Source organism: Macaca nemestrina, chromosome X, assembly GCF_043159975.1.
Source record: "Macaca nemestrina isolate mMacNem1 chromosome X, mMacNem.hap1, whole genome shotgun sequence".
Lineage (NCBI taxonomy): Eukaryota > Metazoa > Chordata > Mammalia > Primates > Cercopithecidae > Macaca > Macaca nemestrina.
In genome coordinates, this window is record NC_092145.1 from 113,333,739 (window position 1) to 113,357,112 (window position 23,374).

At 44.5% G+C, this 23,374-nt stretch overlaps 1 protein-coding gene, 1 long non-coding RNA gene and 1 pseudogene across 4 annotated transcripts in view; 1 reads left to right on the top strand and 2 right to left on the bottom strand.

The window, feature by feature from the left end:
* Nucleotides 1–9,722, top strand: part of LOC105463736 (uncharacterized) — a 38,755-nt gene extending 29,033 nt beyond the window's left edge. For both annotated transcript variants that reach the window (XR_976490.3, XR_011618416.1), the window contains one exon: nt 9,459–9,722. This is a non-coding gene — a long non-coding RNA (uncharacterized lncRNA). The remainder of the gene's footprint in view (nt 1–9,458) is intronic.
* LOC105463743 (regucalcin) lies at nt 1,649–18,431 on the bottom strand. 2 transcript variants are annotated; one of them, XM_011711024.2, is made up of 8 exons: nt 18,108–18,429; nt 15,903–16,516; nt 15,532–15,709; nt 11,984–12,166; nt 5,003–5,218; nt 3,144–3,275; nt 2,739–2,893; nt 1,649–2,065 (listed from the first exon to the last, which is right to left on the bottom strand). In XM_011711024.2, exons 3-8 carry the CDS (start codon nt 15,692–15,694, stop codon nt 2,015–2,017), a joined length of 900 nt encoding a protein of 299 aa, XP_011709326.2. In that variant the 5' UTR covers nt 15,695–15,709; nt 15,903–16,516; nt 18,108–18,429; the 3' UTR covers nt 1,649–2,014. The 2 variants fall into 2 exon arrangements, with proteins under 2 accessions (XP_011709326.2, XP_011709329.2); XM_011711027.2 differs by lacking the exon at nt 15,903–16,516 and having other exon boundaries at nt 18,108–18,431.
* LOC112423556 (U6 spliceosomal RNA) lies at nt 8,600–8,700 on the bottom strand (annotated as a pseudogene).
* Nucleotides 18,432–23,374: the final 4,943 nt, after the last annotated feature.

Below are 23,374 nucleotides of genomic sequence, written 5' to 3' on the forward strand. Positions count from 1 at the left end.
AAGGGAGGTTTATCTCAGGAATGCAAGAATTGATCATATTAACAGTCTAAAGAAGGAAAACCACATAATCACATTAATAAATGCAGAAAAGTAAATGAGAAGGGAATTTCCTCAATTTGAGAAAGGCCATCCACAAAAATACATATAACTAATATATTTAATAATAAAAGACTGCATGCTTTTCTCTTGAGATTGGGAATAAGACAAGGCTATCTACTCTTACTATTTCCATTCAACATAATAGTGGCAATCTTAGCCAGTGTAATAATGCAAGAAAAAGAAAAACATATGAATTGGAAAGAGAGAAAATTGTCTCTATTCATAGAAGACATGATTATATATCCAAAGAATCTCAGATAAGCTACAGAAATACTCTTAGAACCAATTAGTGAGGTTAGCAAACTCATCAGATACAAAGTCAACCTATAAACGTCAATCACACTTCTATGAACAAGCAATGATCAACTGGAAACAAATCCAAAAAATAATAATAAGACTGGGTGTGGTGGCTCATGCCTGTAATTCCAGCACTTTGGGAGGCTGAGGTGTGTGGACTGCTTGAGTACAGGAGTTCGAGGCTGCAGTGAGCTATGATCGTGCCACTTCACTCTAGCCTGGCCCATAGAGCAAGACCCTGTCTCAAATAATAATAATAATAACATTTACAATAGCTCCAAAAAGTGAAATACTTGGATATAAATCTAACAAAACAAGTACAAGATCTGTATGCTGAAACCTACAAAACACTGATGACAAAAATTGAAGAAGGCCTAAATAACAGGAGAGACATGCCCTGTTCATGGATAAGACTCACAATAGTAAAGATGTCAATTATCTCCAAAAGCAAAACCCCTAAAAACCAACCAAACAAATGAATGAAAAAATGACCATAGTGGCATGCACCTGCAGTCTCAGCCCAGCTACTTGGGAGACTGAGGTGCGAGGGTTGCTTGAGTCTGGGAGGTAGAGGCAGCAGTAAGCCATGATCGCGCCCCTGCACTCCGACCTGGGCGACAGAGTACATCCCGTCAAAAAAAAAAAAAAAAAAAAAAGCGATTCACGATTCCAGTTAAAACATTGTAGCTGGATTTCTTTTGTAGATATTGTCAAGCTGATTTGAAAATTTATATGGAAGGTCAAAGGAATTAAAATAGCCAAAGCTATTTTGAAAAAGAGCAAAGTTAGAGAAATCATACTACCTAATTTTAAGACTAATTTACAATGACAGAAAGCAGATCAGTGGTTTCCTGGGGGCGGGGAACAGGCAGGCAGAGGGGCTGAAGGAAAGGATTACGACGGGACAAGGAAAGTTTTGGAGTAGTAGATAGATTCATTATCTTGTTTGTGGTGTTGGTTTCATGAATGTATATTTGTGACAAATTTGTCAAATTGTACACTTTAAATATGTACAGGCCAATTATAACTCAATAAAGCTATTTTTGAAATAAGTCTTTCCAAAGAGACATATTACTTTTACATCCAGTAGGTGGCAGCTGGAACCATGGATTTTGACAGTATGTTTGCGTCTTATCCTCCAGCCATATTTTAGTTTGTAAAATAACATATAGGAAGTGTAATATCTATGTAGGTTAGTTAGCATTGTGGTATATTTTATAAGATTATGATGAAAATAAAAGGGAACATAATAGGTCGTTACCAGATTATTATTTATTGTTCCTTGAAGCTTTAATATAGTTAAGTATGAAATGCAGAATCAAGAAGAGATATGTACCCACCCACCCTGGCAATTTACAAAGAATCAAGAGGCTGATTGACAGTTGAACAATTCTTTGCTCTTCTATAGTACCTTTTACAGAAAGCCTTATAAGTGTGTTATCAAAGCCACCTGTCACTCCTTGTTAAAAACGCTCTGCCTTTTAAAAGTTGTAAATTAAAACTTAACCCCGTTAAAAATATCATTGCCTCATTTTTCTTTCTAACTAGATTGTAATTTCAGCCCCAGAATTGTCTAGTTGTCTTCAGAGCTCCCTCTGGCAGGAAAGAAGACCTATCCTCATCCTGCATAGGAGTAGGGAGCAATTCCTTTGACCCCCAGACCAGTTATCTGTTGAAAAAGAAAAGAGAGAATCTCAGGCGAAAGGTAATTCACAAGTATTCTTCAAAAGCATTTTTATGATTTGTAATAATATACTTAGCCACCTATTATCTTTGTTTTATTTCCTATCATAAAAAGGAATTACCTGACTGGATATTTATGGTCCAACCCAATGATTCATATAGTTTATAATTCAACTAGCAATCTTTTACGACTAACTTAGATTTAAAACTGAATTAGTTCTATCATCTGCCGCCTGCTAAGAAAGGGGTTTCTACATTATGTATTTCTTTTCAGCTCAAAAGCTCTACGATTTTTATCAGGGTTTATTCTGCTGCTAAAAGATGTTAAAAATCTGAAAAATCCTTAAGACATCAAAACAATCAACTGATCTTCTAGGCATGATGTAAATATTGGTTTTCCAAGTTCATTCGACTGATTTGAAGAATTTCAATAAACAGGAAGTAAAAAAATTTAATGTACAAAGTAGGCTAAACACATCATCTTGGAATTCGGATAACTTACTCTCTAGAAAATCGAAATAAAATGTTTTTCAGTCTAGCATGATGAGCTTAACATACTAAATAGGATCATGCTTTAGAAGTATACAAAAGTACCAACCACTCAGTTACTTACAGGGGATCCTCCCCAACCCCCAAAATCAAAGAAATAGTCCTATCACCTTGAAAATTCCACCAGCTTCAGGCTGCCTCAAAAGGCCCTCGGGGTCCATCCCATCCCGGGCGCAGGTCACGTACATTTCAGAGTAATTCTTCCCTCCAAAGCAGCATGAAGTTGTTTTATCAACAGGCAGCTTCACAGTTTGAAGTCTTTTCCCTAGACCACCAAGTATTTTATTTAAAGTTTAGTTGCAGCAATTTCCAACCTGTGTATTGTTTCTAGGGAAGATCTAAGAAGACTGGGGAGGTCAGGATTCATCTGTGCATTTAATATTTAATCTACTTTCCCTGACAATTTATTTTGAGCAAAAAGATGCACTTCTACAGGAAGAGAAATTCTGACTAACTTTCGGGCTATATCTCTGCTTGGCCATGACAAGGATTTTTTCATTTTGCTGTGGGCCTACCTGTCACAGGATCTAAACGAATCACTCTTCCTCCGTTGTAACAGGCCACCCAGAGCTTCCCCTCAGCATCAATACACATTCCATCTGGGATTTGTTCTTCTTTTTCGAGCTTGTAAACACTTCTGCGGTTGGCTATGGTTAAAAGGCAAAAACAAAAACAGAACCACAACAAAACAACAGGCCACTAAATACTGAGAATCAAACAGGGAGCTCTCAAGCTGGTTATAAATACTGATCACTTCAGCTTATCCAGTGTCTGGCATGTGAACAAAGGATTTTTACCACATGATTGGGATGGATTCATTGTCTTTTGTTTGGGTACAGGCATCTGTTTAAGCATTCAGAGGGAGAGAGAAAAAAGAAAGCAGAATTCTTACTAAAATGCCAATAATAGTTCTTTTCGAAGCTGACCTGAATTGGGGCCCTGCATGTCTATGTCAAGTACATGTCAGCTTGTGGTTAGACCTTTGCTGTTTCAGTTACAAAACTCTTGAGATCCACAAGGCAACTTAATGGTATCACGTGAACAGTTCATGCACAAAAACTAGCAAGATGTATGAGTTCTTTTTCTGCCTGACTGAGTGCTCCAAAATCAAGACTAAATATTAGAAGAGCCTGTTTCTGGCAGGAGGGGCACGCAGAAACCACCTAGGTGCCCTTAAGCGGGGGTAACCGTGGTATACAAAAAACAAATATCAAAATCCAGAACTTTATGCTACAAAGTCCAGGTCACTACAGTCATCAGATTGAGGTATAATGGAAAAATGTTAAAACCACGTATAATGACAATGGGTACAAACAGTCATAAAAAAGAGCACTACATCCTTCTTTCTTTTCCTTCCTTCCTTCCTTCCTTCCTTCCTTCCTTCCTTCCTTCCTTCCTTCCTTCCTTCCTTCTTTCCTTCTTTCCTTCCTTCCTCCCTTCCTTTCTTCCTCCCTTCCTTCCTTCTCTCTCTCTCTCTCTCTCTTTCTTTCTGTCTTTTTCTTTCTTGATGGAGTCTCGCTCTGTTGCCAGGCAGGAGTACAGTGGCGCGATCTTGGCTCACTGCAACCCCTGCCTCCCGGGTTCAAGCAATTCTCCTGCCTCAGCCTCCCAAGCACTACATATTTCAAAGCAAAACATCTGCACCAGAATAGTTTGGTCTGATTAAATCTGCATGCAGAGTTCTGGGGATATTTTTTCAAAGTCATTTTTATTATTAGTGTTGCTCTTTTGTTTCATAAAAGGTTTGGCACCTTTCATGAAACAGTTTCAAGGACTCCCTTCTAGATTCTAAATAATTCCTTCCCTCCCATTTTCCAACTATGGCTCCTTTCAAGCATATTGATGGAGTTGGACAACGTGCAATTACTGTTTTTTTTTTTTTTGCATTTCCATTTTGAAAGGTTGGTAATTAGCTTCTGAGTACTTGCCTATGGTTAACTAAAGTACAAACAAGAAATAGCAATCAAAAACCTCAAGGTTTCTGTTCTTTTGCGCCAATATTCCATTAAGTATTATCTGCCTTTAGTCACCTCCTGGTAGAACAGGATCCCTTTTGCAGTGAGCCTCTTTCTGGTGATGATGGCAAGGAAGAGGATTGAGAATCTATATTTGTATTAATTATTTTTTATTAGCTTCCCCAGATCTATCCACATTATGCCAAACTCTTGCCATATTTAAATATGTTGAGGGCCATGATTTGACTGGCAGCACAGTCAAGTCTGTGCTATCGTTACTGTATTGGAATAGTAGCATCAGAAAGCTCTCCATTTAAGTAAGGACCTCTTCACATGAGGCAAGGGAGAGGCGCCTTACTAGTCACAAACACGTGAAAACAATACTGGCAGCACTGAGACAAATAATGAAAAATACATACAGATCTGTCCTGTCTGCAGGTCATAGTCAAAGGCATCCACGGAGTAGGACAGGCTGTCAATGTAATAGAAGATTTTGTGGTCTAGCGACCAATCCAAACCATTGGAGATGTCCACCTGGTCAAAGTACTTTTTCACGTGGTGGTCAGGAAAGAGGGAGTACAGGGATCCCTGGTGCCGCTCAAGAACTGCCGGAGCTGTTTCCTCAGCCATGGTGCCTATGAAAACCAAAGAGCGCTCAGCTCTGCCCCAGAGCATCTTGCCCTATGCACGACACCATCCTTTCTCACCAGGGATCCTTTCCAGTGATTAAATCAAAGGAAATCATTATACAATTCCAATTTGGGCCCTATATATATATACATTTTTTAAAAATGACAATTACCTTGCATATAATGCAAATTAAAACTGTGCCTAGAGGTGCTGGTTCAAAACAAGAAGGAGTAAACATGCACGAACCTCATTTTCTCCCACTGAGCACAGCTATAAAACCTGGATAAAATACATGGCACAGCCATCTTAGAACTCTGAAAAGCAAATATTAGCAGGTAGCTCAGGGAAGAACAGCAGACGTGGAAGTACCATGGAATTGATGGTGAGCTCTTCATTTTCTTCTCTGGTATCTGCCAGCCTGAACTCAACGCACCCTGAAATCTGGAAATGTGCACTGTGATGCAGACAGAGATCCAAGAGAAACCCCCTAGATCTGGTTCAAGGAGCAGAAAAGGAAACTCCTGAAGCTCAGAGAGAGTGGAGAAAATCCCTAGGTTATTTTCCACTCCTTTTTCTCCATTCTCTCACGCACCAGTCCCCAGACAAGTCTGCAGCAGCAATGGCAGAGAGAATGGCCAGCAGCAGGAAACTGTAGGAATGCAAACTCCAAGGGAAGGAGACGTTCATCTCCATTGGGTGAAGCTGCAGCCCCAAAAGGGTGACGCCAAATACTGTTGCTTTTATATTATCTTTCTCTGTCCTCGCTGCTTGGTCCCAGCCGCAGCACAGTCATAGAAATGGGTGGTTTCTGGCTGGTGGAATGAAAAGGAGAGGTCCAGGAAACTGGAAATGACTGAGAAATAGTGAAGGGGCAATTGCTTAGGAACGCAATCCCGTTAAGCTGTTTACGATCTCCTAGGCTCACCCCAACTTGGACTTATACATGCATGAATTGGATTCGAATTAGCCTACTGAAGACATTGAGAGCAGAGCTGATAGAACTCCTTCTGGGTCCCAGACTGACCACTGGGTGGCACACGTGTGAGACAGATCCTAATAACATCTAATAAAAAACAGGTTGGAACTTGTGGCCTGAACCTACACATATACATTGCCTGCTAAGACAACTATAACAACATTCTTCAAAGGATTTCTTCTTCCTCTTCCTCCTCCTCCTCTTCCTCTTCCTCCTCCTCCTTCTCTTCTTCCTCCTCCTCCTCTTCTTCCTTCTTCCTTCTTTCTTCTTCTTCTTCTTCGATACGTCATCCAGGCTGGAGTGTTGTGGCACGATCATGGCTCACTGCAGTCTCAATCTCCCAGGCTCAGGCGATTCTCCTACCTCAGCCTCCTGAGTGGCTGGGGCTACAGGCACATACTACCACGCCAGGCTAGGTTTGTTTGTTTTGTTTTGGTTTTGTTTTTGTATTTTGAGTAGAGACGGGGTTTTGCCATGTTGCCCAGGCTGGTCTCAAACTCCTAGACTCACTCTGGTTGCCCAGGCTGGAGTGCACTGATGCGGTCTCGGCTCATGCAGCCTCGACCTCCTCTAGGCTTGGGTGATTCTCCTACCTCAGCCTCCCCAGTAGCTCAAGCAACTCAAGCAATCCACCTGCCTTGGCCTCCAAAGTGCTGGGGTCACAGGCATGAGCTGCCATGCCAAACCCCCTCCTTCTCCTTCTCCTTCGCCTTCTCCTTCTGCTGCTTCTTTTTTTTTCTTCTTCTGTTTTTTTTTTTTTTTTTTTTTTTTTTTTTTTTTTTTTTTTTTTTTAGCAGAGTCTTGCTCTGTTGCCCAGGCTGGAGTGCAGTGGCGTGATCACAGCTCACTGCAGCCTCAACCTCCCGGACTCAAGCGTTCCTCCCACCTCAGCCTCTGAGCAGCTGGGTCTGTGGGAGTAAGCCACCATGCCTGGCTCATTTGTTTTATTTTTTATTTTTGTAGAGACGAGATTTCACTGTGTTGCCCAGGCTGGTCCCAAACTCCTGAGCTCAAGTGATCTACCTGCCTCAGCCTCCCAAAGTGCTGGGATTACAGGCTTGAGCCACCGCACCCGGCCAAAGGATTTCAATAGGACTCAGGGCCTCATAATATTCAAAATGTCTAGAACACAACCCCAGATTACTTGGCAACACAAAGAAACATGGAAATCTCGACTCACATAGGAAAAGAGAATCAACAGATGCCGAAAATGAGATGGCACAGATGCCAAAGAGATAATGTAGATGGGAAGCCTGAATAGCAAGCAAGACAGGGTTGATCCTCCCTCCTTGGGGAGAAAGATGTTCCCTTGGCAGTTTCCTGCTCTAGGTCAGTTGGGTTTGTTTCATGGCTCTCCCTGCACAATATCTGCCTCACAGAAAAAGAGGCCTGGAACATGCACATGAATCTCCTGCTGCTTGGAAAGCCTCTTCCTTGGTGGACAGAATAATCTAGAGCCTCAGCTTCATTATCTAGTAACAAGCATAGACAGGTCAGATCTTGGGTGTGGTGATATCTTCAGGGTGCGATCACCTTGAGAATCCATCTAGACTATAAGATGACCCCACCTTTTTCTGGGCCTGGGGCACCTCGGAGTAACCTATTAGGTATATACTACTGTACTAGTGTTAGGCATCTGCAAGAATACTATAGTATTATAACATAATTATATATAATATAATATAATATATAAATATAATATATAATATTATATATAGTTGTATTATATATTATATAATGCAATTATATAATATATAATATATAATTATATTAATATAATATAATTATATGTACTTATATAATTATACTATATTATAATATATAAATTAAAATTATATATTATAATATATAAAGTAAAACTATATATTATTTTAAGTATAATATTATAGTATTAGTATTAGTACTATAGAATATTATAGTAATACCTAATAGTTACACCCACAATGACACCTACAATTTTATTTTTTATTTTTTATTTTTATTTTTATTTTTATTTATTTATTTTTTTGAGACGGAGTCTCGCTCTGTCACCCAGGCTGGAGTTCAGTGGCCGGATCTCAGCTCACTGCAAGCTCCGCCTCCTGGGTTTACGCCATTCTCCTGCCTCAGCCTCCCGAGTAGCTGGGACTACAGGCGCCTGCCACCTCGCCCGGCTAAGTTTTTGTATTTTTAGTAGAGACGGGGTTTCACTGTGTTAGCCAGGATGGTCTCGATCTCCTGACCTCGTGATCCGCCCGCCTCAGCCTCCCAAAGTGCTGGGATTACAGGCTTGAGCCACCGTGCCCAGCCAGACACCTACAATTTTAAGAGGTCTCTTGATGGCCCAGAGACTCCATGCTAAGAATGCAGGCCTTGGAGGCCATCTTTATTTTTGTCTCACAAAGTGCCTCAGAACTGTAAACTTTTTAAAAAAAATATGGAGCTCTTCATGCGTGTCATCCTTGTGCAGGGGCCATGCTAATCTTCTCTGTATTGTTCCAATTTTAGTAGATATGCTGCTGAAGCGAGCGCAGAACTGTCAACTTCTACTCAAAAGAGGGAAAGAAAATCAATTTCACCAGGAGGCGAAATATCCAATCACGTATCTTTATCCTGCAGAAATTACTGCAGAAGGGCTTCCAACAGATCCTCATCTTTAATCTTTCAACCTGTCCCTGACCATATCTGTGGTTGTATAAAGCCCAGGAAGATGGGAAGCAGTCTACAGTCAGCTGCTCTGACCTCTCCTGCCTTCCAGGTTGAACATGCACAGGGCCAGGACAGCAGGGCCAACAATATGAGGCGGCAGTGTGGGAAGGTGGGAATAGCAGAGATGGAGAATCAACTTTGGCTAACTTAGAAGGTTATTATGATGAGAAATATATGTGAAATGCATTATCTAATTTAAAACGGTAGATAAAATTCTTTTAAACCTGCATATAAGTCATTTTGCAACCATCATAGTAAACTTTGGTTCAAGAAAGAATCATCAACGAATGCAAAACTTAAGGGAGAAATTTCGATGAGGACAAGGATATTTGTGTGGACTTAGAGTATCTCCCCATGTTGTAGCCAGCCTCCAAGATAGCGCCTAATGATTCCCACCTTTCAGCATTCTCACCCTTGGATAGTTCCCTCTGTCATTGTCTGTGTGACCAAATAGCATATGGCAGAAGTGATGGTATGTCACTTCCAATTGGCTAAAGACTGTAGCTTCCATCTTGGATCTTGGGTGCATGCGTTTTCTCTCTCCCTCCTCTCTCTCTCTCTCTCTCTCCTCTTATCACTAGTTCTAGGGGCAGCCATGTCCTGAGCAGCCCTATGGAGAGACCCACCAGCTAAGGAACTGAAGCCTCCTGCCAACCCCTATGTGAATGAGCTTAGAAGTGGATCCTTTAGGCCTCTTCAGAGAATCCAGCCTTTTCCGAGGCTGCAGTCCCTGCGGAAAGCTTGACTGCAGTCTTATGAGATAGCCTGAACTGGATCCATCCAGCTAAGCTGCACCCAGATTCTTGACCTTCAGAAACCATCTGAGATAATAAATATTTCTTATTTTAAGCCTCTAAGTTTCAGCGTAATTTGTTATCCAGCAATAGATAACTAACAACCCCCACAAATTGTTTATAAATTGCAATTAAAAATAGTTATGCGGTAGAGAAATCTGACAGAGGCTTAACCTGGCAATCAAAATCACCAACGAGGGGACACATGGACATCGTGTACCTCCAGATGGGTTACCCTGAGAACAGAACATTATCTATGCAGTATTCCCGTCAGGAATGTATAACATCAACTTGATCACAAACACCAGACAGATACTAAATAAGGAATGCCCTGTTAAAAAAGGGGGGAGTTGGGTAGGGCTGGCTGTATTCTTCAAAAATGGCAATGTTATAAAAAACAACAACAAAAAAAGCTATGAAAATGTTCCAGTTTTAAAAAAGATCAAAGAGATATGAAAAGGAAATGCAATCCATGATCCTAGACTGTATCCTGTGCTGGAGGGAAAAAACGTGAGAAAGAACACTTTTGCACAATTGACAAAACTGGGATTTAAATAGTATATCAGATAAAATGACCATATCAATGCTAAACTTTTTTAAGTTGATCACTCTAACTGTGGTCATGTAAGACTATGTCATCTTTCTTGGGAAATTCACACTGCAGCATTTTAGGGGTAAAGGCACATAGGATATACATGCAACCTACTCTCACATGATTCTGGAGATAGGCCGGGCGCAGTGGCTCACACCTGTAATCCCAGCACTTGGGAGGATGAGGTGTGAGGATCACTTGAGCTCAGGAGTTCAAGACCAGCCTGGGCAACAGAGTGAGATCTCATCTCTATTTTTTTTTTTTTTTTAATAAAGGACTCCAGAGATAAATATGTTTAGACATATACAGACAGCGAATGATAAAGCAAATGGAACAAAATGTTAGCAATAGGTGAACCTGAGTAAAAGGTATACAATACAAGTGTTGTTTGTACTATTCTTTTTTTTTTGAGATGGAGCCTCTCTCTATTGCCCAGGCCGGAGTGCAATGGCGTGACCTCGGCTCACTGCAAGCTCTGCCTCTCAGGTGCACGGCATTCTCCTGCCTCAGCCTCCCCAGTAGCTGGGACTACAGGTGCCCACCACCATGCCTGGCTAATTTTTTTATTTTTAGTACAGACAGGGTTTCACCTTGTTAGCCAGGATGGTCTGAATCTCCTGACCTCATGATCTGCCCGCCTCGGCCTTCCCAAAGTGCTGGGATTACAGGCGTGAGCCACCACGCCCGGCCTGTACTATTCTTATTTTTTTCTGTAAATTTGAAAATATTTCTGATTTAAACATCAACAACAAAACCCCTGTATTTAAAACTCACTTAAACCACCAAAATACCATACAGATTTTAGTCTCTGCTAGAGACGGAAATACAAATGAAGATTTTATCATAGGATTTTGTGTGTGTGTGTGTGTGTGTGCTACAAGTTACTCAGGCAATAATAAAAGAAGAACCCAAGATTCATTATAAATAACACTTTTGAGGTAGTGAGAACTAACTTACTTTCTTACTTTCTTTCTTTTTCTTTCTTTCTTTCTCCTTTCTTTTTCTTCTTTCTTTCTTTCTTTCTTTCTTTCTTTCTTTTCTTTCTCTTTTCTTTCTTTCTTTCTTTCTTTCTTTCTTTCTTTCTTTCTTTCTTTCTTTCTTTCTTTCTTTCTTTCTTTCTTTCTTTCTTTCTTTCTTTCTTTCTTTCTTTTCTTTCTTTCTTCTCTTTCTTCCCTCCCTCCCTTCTCTCCCTCCCTCCCTCCCTTTCCTCCCTCCCTCCTTCCCTCCTTCCCTCCTTCCCTCCTTCCCTCCTTCCCTCCTTCCCTCCTTCCCTCCTTCCCTCCTCCTTCCTTCCTTCCTTCCTTCCTTCCTTCCTTCCTTCCTTCCTTCCTTCCTTCCTTCCTTCCTTCCTTCCTTCCTTCCTTCTTTCTTTTCTTTCGAGACTCTATCACCCAGGTTGGAGTGCAGTGGCACGATCTTGGCTCACTGCAGCCTCAAACTACTGGGCTCAGATGATCCTTCCAACTCAGCCTCCTGAGTAGCTGGGACCACAGGTGCACGCCACCACACCCAGCTAATTTTTTGTAACTTTGGTAGAGACAGAATTTCACCATGTTGCCCAGGCTGGTCTCGAACTCCTGGGCTCATGCGATCCACTCGCCTTGGCTCCCAAAGTGCTGGGATTACAGGCGTGAGCCACCACCCTGGCCAGTAGTGAGAACTTTGTATGTCAAAGTATTTCCTCCAAGGCTCAGTAAGTAGGTGTTAAGAGAAATCTTACCAGCAAAGTACCTCCCGGCGGGATCCACCTTCCCATCATTGAAGCGATTGTTTTTCTTGTCGTTATCCACTGTGGCCAAGACAACTGCTGATTGTTCTTCCCAGTTCAAAGCACAGAACTTTGTTCCAATGGTGGCAACATAGCCTCCCGACTGGCGAAGGGCCACAGAGCTGACTGGGGCATCTGTAGAGGCAAAGCAACAGTTAAAAAGCAGTACCAGTTTAGTGGCTGAGGCCACTGAGGTCACTGTGCTACCTGGCATCGCTTAGAGTGGGAGCCCAGCTCTCGTGACAATGGGAGCGCTCTCTTCCTTCTGTTGAGTAGGGAAGGCTATGTAACCTAGTACATTTGTTGAGTATGAATTATGTGTGCTGATCTGGGCAGCAATAGATAGAAATGTGAATAAAACCTAATTCCTCTGGAAGCTCCCAGTCTAGTGGGAGAAGCAGAGGAGTGAAAGCACAGTGGCCATGATATGGAGCAAGTGCCACATCCAGTTCAGAGGAGGAGTTTCTAATCTAGGGGCACTGGGACAGTCATCACAGAGCAAGTGATACCCCATTTTGCCAAAAAATGCTCCAGAAAATTCAGAGACACAAACTGAGTTTAGTTATAGCAACTAGGTTTTGTGACATCTCTCTGCCTCTCCGATACAGGATTTGCCTTTTTTTTTTTTTTGACAAGAGTTTTGTTCTTGTTGCCCAGGCTGGAGTGCAGTGGCGCAATCTCAGCTCACTGCAACCTCTGCCTCCTGGGTTCAAGCAATTCTCCTGCCTCAGCCTCCTGAGTAGCTGGGATTACAGGCATGTGCCACCACGCCTGGCTAAATTTTATTTGTATTTTTAGCAGATGGTTTCACCATGTTGGCCAGGCTGATTTCGAACTCCTGACCTCAGGTTATCCACCCGCCTTGGCCTCCCAAAGTATTGGGATATTAGGCATGAGCCACCGCACCTGACCCAGGATTTGTCTTTTCTAAGGGGCCCTATTTTATATGTATTTAATTGCAAATTGTTTCTCAGATCCTTTTTTGGAAGTAACCACGGTAAAAAATAATAAACAGATAGAAATGTAGATGCAGAGATAGTATAATCACATCTCTTCATTATATTACTATATTTTATGTTTTTAAATTTTAGGTTTTCTTTGTTTAATATTTTTCCATGTATAAGAAAACTTTTTTTTTGTTTTTGTTTTTTTTTTGAAATGGAGTCTTGCTCTGTTGCCCAGGCTGGAGTGCAGTGTCATGATCTTGACTCACTGCAACCTCCGCCTCCTGGGTTCAAGGGATTCTCCTGCCTCAGCCTTCCAAGTAGCTGGGATTACAGGCTGTGCTACCATGCCTGGCTAATGTTTGTATTTTTAGTATAGACAGGGTTTCACCATCATGGTCAGGCTGGTCTTGAACTCCCGGCCTCAAGTGATCCACCCATCTCAGCCTCCCAAAAGTGTTGAGATTACAGGCATGAGCTACTACACCCGGCCAAGAATTTTTTTTTTTTTTTTTAAGTGGAGAGATTGACTGCTGTGGTGAAATAAATTTATCAGAATTGATTTTGAAAACATTTCCTAAGCACCCATTCAGTGTAAGATAATGGGAGCTTCAGGAGCCACCCTTAGCTCAAAGCCCTGCTCACACTTTGATTGGAGTCATCAAGGGTCCCAGGGAATGTGTAGGACAACTCTCATCGGGGATCCCAACCTACAGCCTGAGACTTCTCTTGGTAGCTCTCTAAGCTACTGCTGACACCACAGCTTTTTCCATGGGTTGGGGGTGGGGGGCGGGGGGGAGGCGCTTTTCAGATCACAGATTGGCACGTGTGTCTGCTGCAAAAGAGACTAGAAAAGGCAAGGGGAACCCATCCCCATTCTACCCTCAGAGGTCACAGTCACTTTACCACAGTCATACTTCTGGGTGAATTAAAAAGTTGTTCCCGGGGCCGGGCGCGGTGGCTCACGCCTGTAATCCCAGCACTTTGGGAGGCCGAGGCGGGCGGATCACGAGGTCAGGAGATCGAGACCATCCTGGCTAACACGGTGAAACCCCGTCTCTATTAAAAATACGAAAAATTAGCCGGGCGTGGTGGCGGCGCCTGTAGTCCCAGCTACTCCGGAGGCTGAGGCAGGAGAATGGCGTGAACCCGCGAAGCGGAGCTTGCAGTGAGTGGAGATTGCGCCACTGCACTCCAGCCTGGGCGGCAGAGCGAGACTCCGTCTCAAAAAAAACAAAGTTGTTCCCTTTCATTTAAAAATAAAGAAGTTTAAAGCGGGCCGTGGTGGCTCATGCCTGTAATCTCCGCACCTTGGGAGGTCAAGGCAGGATAATTGCTTGAGCCCGGGAGTTCAAGATCAGCCTGGGCAATATAGGGAGACCCTGTCTCTACAAAAAATAAAAATAAAATTAGCTAGGTGTGGTGGCACACGCCTGTGGTTCCAGCTACTCAGGAGGCTAAGGTGGGAGGATTGCTTGAGCCTGGGAGATTGAGGCTGTAGTGAGCCATGTTTGCATTATTGCACTCCAGCCTGGATGGCAGAGCCAGACCTTGTCTAAAAAAATGAAAAAAGTTGAGGTCCGAGTTCCGGATTGAGAAAGAATGTCCCAAGATTATAGGAATTCCTGATATTTTTTCCCATGGGCTCAGTGAAAACAAGAAACTTTTTTCTCTATCGGTAATTACATCAAGCCCATTCCCTTGGGCCATAGGAAGTGATAAATTCCTTCTTTAGAATTCACAGGGCCATAAACGCATCACACTCAAATTCACATGAAATTCCATCATGAATCCTATTTTGTGCAGTGAGCAAAGATGGTCCTGGTTAACTCTTTATACATCCAAAAGCTAGTTTTCACTTTCAAAGAAGGGAGGCACCTGTTTTTGTTTTGTTTTGTTTTGTTTTGAAAATTAAGGTCTTGGCCTGACCCAAGGCAGATAGCTGCGTCTTTAACTTTCCATGGTTATCTGACGGTATTAAGGAAAGACAGAAACTAGAGTAACCCAGCATCCAAACAAAACTGGGAATGGGCTGGGCGTGGTGGCTCATGTCTGTAATCCCAACGCTTTGGGAGGTTGAGGTGGGTGGATCTCTTGAGCCCAGGAATTTGAGACCAGCCTGGGCAACATGGTGAAACACCACCTCTACAAAAAATACAAACTAGCTGGACGTAGTGGCACACATCTGTAGTCACAGCTACTAGGGAGGCTGAGGCAGGAGTATCCCTTGAGCCCCAGGAGATCAAGGCTGCAGTGAGCCGTGATCACACCATGGCACTCCAGCCAGGGCAACATGGTGAGACCCTGTCTCAAAACAAACAAACAAACAAACAAAAAAACAAACAACCCCCCTCCTCCCCCCCAAAAAATTGGAATGTTGTCCCTCATTCAAAGAGGAAGAGGACAGTATTGACCATCCATAATTAAACCCTGGGTCAGAGTGGAAGGATATGGAGTGGGGACAGACAACATGACAAGTGTATTCAGTGTGCTTTGACAAGAAGGGTGCCGTGGGAAAAGGTAGCTGGCTGATCTCAGCCCAGCCTTCATCCTTACCCATGGTCACTCGCTGTACTTGCTTGGTGAGTGAATCCCACCGGCAAAGCTTTTTTGCAGGAATGTCTACGAAGAGCAAAGAGTCGGATGCTTCCTCCCATACTGGAGACTCACCGCACTGGCAGTTCTCCGGCAAAACACACTCAATCTTAATGGAAGACATGGTCGCGGGGGAGATCTATTGAAGGTAACAGAGGTGAGTGAAAGGTCATCGCACAGAACAAATATAGTAAAACACCTGGCTAAGAACTGGCAAGGCTGGATACACTTCCCCCAGATCAGACAAGGATATGCAATGTGACAGGGAGAGACACATGTAGGCAAAAGAAAAGAGCTGATAACAGACCATGAAACATCTTCAACCAACTTACCAGTGACGTGCTTCTCAAATGATCTTTCAAAAAGAGAACAAAAAAGCGACACCCTGACCTCCACTCCTTGGTGTTTGTGCTCCTCAGAGAACTGGCTGTTGAAATAGTGCAAGGTCGCCCTTTATGTCAATACCCCGGGCCCCAGGGCGGGTCAGGGAGCCGGCAGTTTGTTCATTGGTGGCCCTTCTGGGTGTCTGCAGGGCACTTTCTGCTCCCCCCCTTCTGTTGATGCTGTTGAGCCCCTTCTTTGAGGGTGCAGAGGCCAGGGCCCTCCACACCTGTATTTTTCTGAGCTGCTTTACTGATTTATTTTTCTTCTCTGTGTGGTTGATTTTTATGAACTGCATTTTTAGGACTATGTTCACCCCAATGAGAACTCGCTGAATTCGAACTAACACGCATTTTCCAACGCAGACCATGGAAGGAGTGGAGAAAAGGACAGCATTGAACCACCCTGGCAGGAACTGACAGCCCTTCAGTGATTTCTTGCTTCCCAGGAAGACACCGTGCCAGTTTGGCAAGGAGTGTTGGACTCCACAGGAGAGGAACATTCTATGCTGGGACTTTAGGCCAGAGACCATGACCAGCGAACTGGGAGAAGACAGAAAAATTATCTGAAAAGGAGAAAAAATCAGATAAGAATCCCATGTGGGAGAGGAAAGACAGGCAACTTGCAAGAGCAATCTTTTCTTTCTGTACCTCTGCCCTGAGTAGGCGGTTTCCAGGAATGATCCACACTGCCTGCATTTGTCAGGCACAGGGGCTCAGGCCTGTAATCCCAGCTCTTTAGGAGGCTGAGGCAGGAAGATTGCTTGGACCCAGGAGTCTGGGACTGGTGTGGGCAACATAGTGAGAGCCTGACTTTACAAAACAACAAAAAATTAGCGAGTGTAATGGCACATGCCTGTGGTCCTAGCTACTCGGGAGGCTGAGGTGGGAGGATCATTTGAGTCCGGGGGATGGAGGCTGCAGTGAGCCGTGATCATGCCACTGCACTCCAGCCTGGGCAACAGAGCAAGAACCTGTCTCTAAATAAATAAATAAAAATTGCCTGCATCTTCATCCTTCTCCCAGGGTAGCTATCTGCTTTGAAGTAAGTGATCCTACACATGGGTGGGCAAATGAATAGAGGGGGGAAAAAGAAAAATAATGTTTGATCTAATATTTCCTCCAATAAACTATATTTTAAAAAAGAAACACATGCCAGGCGTGGTGGCTCACGCCTGTAATCCCAGCACTTTGGGAGGCTGAGCCAGGTGGATCACGAGGTCAGGAGTTCAAGACCAGCCTGACCAACATGGTGAAACCGCATCTCTATTAAAAATACAAAAAAATTAGCCGGGCACGGTGGCGGATGCCTGTAATCCCAGCTACTCACAAGACTGAGGCAGGGGAATCGTTTGAACCCGGGAGGCAGAGGTTGCAGTGAGCCGAGATTGTGCCATTGGATTCTAGCCTGAGCGACAGGGTAAGACTCCTTCTCAAAAACAAACAAACAAACAAAAAACAAAACAAAAAAAAACCAGAAAAACCAAAAAACCAAAACCAAAACAAACAAAAAAACCACAGCCCAAACCAGTCCCAAATACAAAGTATCCGCATCTGCAGCAGCATTTGGAATGTTTTTTGGCTATTAAAAATGGGCTCAGGCCGGTGCCGGTGGCTCGTGCCTGTAATTCCAGCACTTTGGGAGGCTGAGGTGGGAGGATCATTGAGGTCAGGAGTTTGAGACCAGCCCAGGCAACATGCTGAAAGCCCCTCTCTACAAAAAATACAAAAAATTAGCCCGGCTTAGTGGTTCAAGCCTGTGGTCCTAGCTACTAGGGAGGCTGAGGCTGGAGAATCGCTTGAACCTGGGAGGAGGAGGTTGCAGTGAGCCAAGATTGGGCCATGGCACTCCAGCCTGGGCGACAGACTGAGACCTTGTCTCAAAAAAAAAAAAAAAAAAAAAAAAAAAGGGAGGGGGCGGGCAGTGTTCAGACTCCAAAGGCCTTCATCCTATCAGTCTTAGATAAGGCTCAAGATCAGAGGCAGGAGTTTTGCCATAGCGACTTTTAACCCCATGCTCCCTCATAGAAGCCAGTGGGGAGGGGACAGGGGAGCCAAATGTTCCATTTAGGTCCGGCCCGTGGCCACAAAAGGGGTGGCTGGGCAGCAGGGAGCGGGGACGGGGGCGTCAAGCGCCCGAGCTGCCCCCCGGGGTACCTGTGCGGGTGAGAGGCCTCCACAACAGTCTGGTAGAGCCGCTGGGGCCTCGGGCGACGGTGACGGCGACAGTGACAGAGAGGCCCTGGGAATCTGAAGGTTGAGCCTGCCTCGTCCCTGGCGCAGGCTTTGCAGAGGGCGCACCAGCCAGCCCGGTTGAAAGGGCCCGGGTTCCCGGGTGGGCACAGGGCGGTCAGTCTCCTTCTGGCTGCCCCCGATAGGGAGATTGGGACGGGAGGAGCAGGTCTGGCTCTGTTGTCGCCGGGGCCTTTCCTTTCCAAGGAGGGGGCGGGGAGGCCGTCCTGGCTCGGCACTCGCCAGGCTGGAAACTTCTCAGGCGGCTCGAAGGTCAGGCAGCGGGCCAAGGAGAGGGGAAACGCCTCCCGGGACCCGGCGGCTTGGTAGGTGGATGGCACGGGCCTGGGACCCCGCCCCGTCCCCGTCCCTGTACCCCGCGGCTGGAAGAATCCTGCAAAGCCGCCCCTGGCAGGCACGGGGATGGTGGGTACAGGCTTACGGCCCAGTGAACCTGAGCTTTGGAGTTTGGACGAATAGCTAGTTTACCTCTTACTTCAACCAAAAAAAGTTGTTAAATGCCGAACAGAGAGAGACTGGGAGGGTTAAACCCAAACAGGTTAAAAAGGAAAGAACAAAGCTCCTCTCCATCCTAGTGGAGAAGACCCTGGTGGCTGAAGGCCAACTCTTGCAAAAACTTTTTTGGTGGGGGAAGAGGAAAGGCTCGATTTCATTTTCAAATCATATGGAAAACACATTCCTCAACGGCACGCAGCTCCACAACCCCATTCTTAGCCTAAATGTATTCCTGGTCCTGCCATCTGACGGTACAGGCTTTCTCTAAATAACCCACATTAAAAAAAAAAAAAAAAAAAAAAAAAAAAAAGCCAGGACCAGCACAGTGGTTCAGGCCTGTAATCTCAGCACTTTGGGAGGCCGAGGTGGGTGGATCGATTGAGCCCAGGAGTTTGGGATGAACCTGGCAACAAAGGGAGACTTCGTCTCTACTAAAAATTAAAAAAAAAAAATCCCCAAAAACGAAAAACAAAAAAATACTGGCCGGGCATGGTGGCTCACGCCTGTAATCCCAGCATTTTGGGAGGCTGAGGCAGGCGGATCACCTGAGGTCAGGAGTTCGAGACCAGCGTGACCAACATGGTGAAACCCTGTCTCTACTAAAAATACAAAATTAGCCGGGCGTGGTGGCACATGCCTGTAATCCCAGCTATTCGGGACGCTGAGACAGGAGAATTTCTTGAACCCAGGAGGTGGAGGTTGCAGTGAGCTGAAATTGTGCCATTGCACTCCAGCCTGGGCAACAAGAGTGAAACTACTTCTCAAAAAAAAAAAAAAATTATATATATATCTGGGTGTGGTGGTGCGTGCCTGTAGTTCCAGCTACTCAGGAGGCTGAGGCAGGAGGATCACTTGAGTCCAGGAGGTTGAGGCTACAGTAAAAAGATGTTTCATGCCCAAACCCAATCCAGGGTGAGGCATTGCATTTAGCTGCCTTTAGTTCCTTTTCACCTGGAACAGCTCCTCAGCCTTTTATTTTTGTTTTCTGACATCATTGACGTGTTTGGAATTCAAAATGTACAATGTCCCTTAATTTGGGATTCCTTAATTTATCCTCGTGGTTAATTCAGGCTATGCCTTTTTGGCAATGCTACAAAAGTGATGCTGTATTCTCAGCATCTGGAGGCAAACGAATGTTGATTTGTTAACTTTGATCATAATATGTGGTTATGAATCTTTTAAAATTGACTGGGCATGGTGGCTCATGCCTGTAATCCCAGCACTTTGGGAGGCCGGGGCAGGTGGATCACTTGAAGTCCCAGCCTGGCCAACATGGTCAAACCCCATTTCTACTAGCTGGGCATGGTGGCGCATGCCTGTAGTCCCAGCTACTCAGGAGGCTGAGGCAGGAGAATTGCTTGAACCCGGGAGGCGGAGGTTGTGGTGAGCCAAGAACATGCCACTGCACTCCAGTCTGGGTGAGAAAGTGAGACACTGTCTCAAAAAATAGTAATAAATAAAGTAAAAAAATAAAGTGTCATAGCACCCTGCAATGGACCTCGAGCACACAAGGCCCTTCGAACTTGTGGGGAGTCCCTTCTTGATCTCTGTCATGTTCTAGCCACGTTCTCTGCTTCTTGACTTTGAACTTGCTATTCCCTCTGCCTAGAACACTTTTCTCTAACCACTAATCCAATGCTCCCTTCTTCACTGGACTAACTTCTACCTAAGAGTCAGTTGAATGTCCCCTCCATCAGGAAGACTTCGCTGACCCTCCTGGCTCTCTGACCTATTGCTCTTCAATAACCATAACCAGCGCCTTGTTATGTTTTATTACATTACTCATCACACTGAGATCCATTGGTTTATCTGTCTCTCCTGCTTTATCAGGAGTTCTCTGAGGGTACATCGGGATCTTTTATTACAATATAAGTGCTCTTTATTCGCAGACCACCTGCAGTCAAACAAATCTGGGTTTATTGACTCTTTACAGTGAGGAGGGAGAACACACTCCATGGGGTACCCTGGGACATCTCAGTAACAGGCTGTTAGAAAGAACCTACTATAGGCCAGGCACGGTGACTCATGCCTGTAATTCCAGCACTTTTGGGAGGCAGAGGAGGGCGGATCACTTGAGGTCCGGAGTTCGAGACCAGCCTGGCCAACATAGGGGACACTGTCTCTACAAAAAATACAAAAATTAGTGCGTGTGGTGGCACATGCCTGTAATTCCAGCTACGTGGGGGGCTGGGGCAGGAGAACCACTTGAATCTGGTGGGCGGAGGTTGCAGTGAGCAGAGATCATGCCACTGCACTCCAGCTGGGGTGACAGAGCGAGATTCTGTATAAAAAAAAAAAAAAAAAAAAAGAACCTACTATAGAATTTGGCCTTGTATTAGGTGATGTGATTTTGGGGCGAGTCCGAGGATTGAATGCTGTCAGGGAGTAGGGGTGACTCCATGATTGGGTATTTTAATTTTCATCTAAAAGACAAGGAGAATGGGCTGAAGAACAAGCAGCCCTCATTCAGATGAGCCAGGATGGGGCGATGTTTAGTAATTTTTGTGATTTTTTTTTCTTTTTTCTTTCTTTCTTTTTTTTTTTTTGAGACGGAATCTCGCTCTGTCGCCCAGGCTGGAATGCAGTGGCGTGATCTCCGCTCACTGCAACCTCCTGGGCTCAAGTGATTCTCCTGCCTCAGCTTCTCAAGTAGCAGGGACTACAGGCGTGCACCACCATGCCTGACTAATTTTTTGTATTTTTAGTAGAGACAGGGTTTCACCGTGTTAGGTAGGCTGGTCTCCATCTCCTGACCTCGTGATCCACCCGCCTCGGCCTCCCAAAGTGCTGGGATTATAGGCCTGAGTCACTGCGCCCAGCCTGTGATTTTTTTTTTTAATTGAGACGGGGTCTTACTTTGTTTTGTCCAGGCTGGTCTTGAGCTCTTGGCCTTAAGCAACCCTCCTGCCTCAGCCTTCCAAAAGTGCTGGGATTACAGGTATGAGCCACCAGCCTGGCCTAAATTTTTAATTTTTTTGTAGAGACGAGGTCTCCCTTTGTTGTCCAGGCTGGTCTTGAACTCCTGGGCTCAAGTGATTCTTCCACCTCCGCCTTCCGAAATGCTGGGATTACAGGCATGAGCCATCACGTCTAGTCCATTTTTGTCATTTGGACAGTCTACGATTAATCTTGTTTTTGTCTTGATCCATCACAGTCCCAGAATGGCCTTGTCTGATGTTGGTGATCTCTGAATTGTTCATGTTCAGCAGGAGAATGCCAAGGCCTAGCTGTGGGTGCCATGGCGGATTTTGGATGTCACGGACTGCTTTTCTTTCTCAATCTCCCCTTTTGTCCAACATCAGATTAAGTAAAGGCCATAGGATATGATTCAATTTTGTGATCTTCACCATTTACCTGGATTTTGCTGATCTACAGGTGGCTCCAAGAAAACTGTCTGTAGTAGAACAAGGGTTAGTCTCCCCACCCTTTAAAAAAGTTTTTTTTGAGACAGTGTCTTGCTCTGTCTCCTAGGCTAGAGTGCAGTGGTAGGACTGTGGCTCACTGCAGCCTCGACCTCCTGGGCTCAAGCGATTTTCCCATCTCAGCCTTGTGATTAGCTAGGACTATAGGCACACATCACCACCCCTGGCTAATTTTTTTTTCTTATTTTTTGTAGAGATGAGGGTCACACTATGTTGGCCACACTAGTCTTGAACTCCTGGACTCAAGCAATCCTCCCACCTCAGCCTCCCAAAGTGCTGGGATTATAGGCGTAAGCTACTGTGCCTGGCCAGTTTTTATAAGACCAAAGTTTGGGGTTAATGATGCAAGGGAAACTTAAGAACCAGAAGAGGCTTACTAAAGGAAATGCACCTTCTGTGGTGTTTAAGGAAGAATGATTAATTTTTTTTGTCAGCAAACAGTTAAATTCAGAGCAGTAGCTATGCTCTGAGAAAAACTTATCAGAGTGCTTTGTTTTTTCTTTTTTCTTTTTTTAAAATTTATTTTTGAGACAGGGTCTTGCTCTGTCACCCAGGCTGGAGTGCAGTGGCACGATCATGGCTCACTGCAGCCTCAACCTCCTGGGCTCAAGTGATCCTCCCACCTCAGCCTCCCGAGTAGCTGGGACTACAGGCACACGCCACCAAGTCTGGCTGATTTTTGTATTTGTTTTGTAGAGACGGGGTTTCGCCATGTTGCCCAGGCTGTGTTTTTTCTTAAGTGAGAGGGGACCGTAAAGGTTCAGAAGTCACAGGATGAGGATAAGGGAGAACACACTGAGAAGCCTTTTAGTCTGTTAGTATCATAGAGAGAGTGTAAAGTACAACAGACAAGATGAGTAAGAGAATGAAGGGAAAGAAAAGGGCTGCTGAAGAATCAGAAAATTAACTTTGAGTTGAATCTGGCCACTTCTGCAGTCTGGAGAAGTGAAGAAGTTTCTGGAGGGCTCCTAAGAGCCTCTTAGTTTAAAGTGTCCCAATGGAACAGACATCCAGGAGTCAGGATAAACTGATGTATATCTTTTAAGCTGGGAAACAGGAACTTAAGTGTCCCGTTGGGGTTTTATTGCTGTGTCAGTTGCTAACAGTCCCTGATAAGGTCTTCCATGGGGACTCAAGTAGTTTTTCTCTGATGTCTTTTCAGAAAACCAAACCTTCGGGTTTGAGATCCTGCTGAGGTGGGGGTTTTGAAAATGTAATTCACTAGGCAGGCATCGTGGCGTACGCCTGTAATCC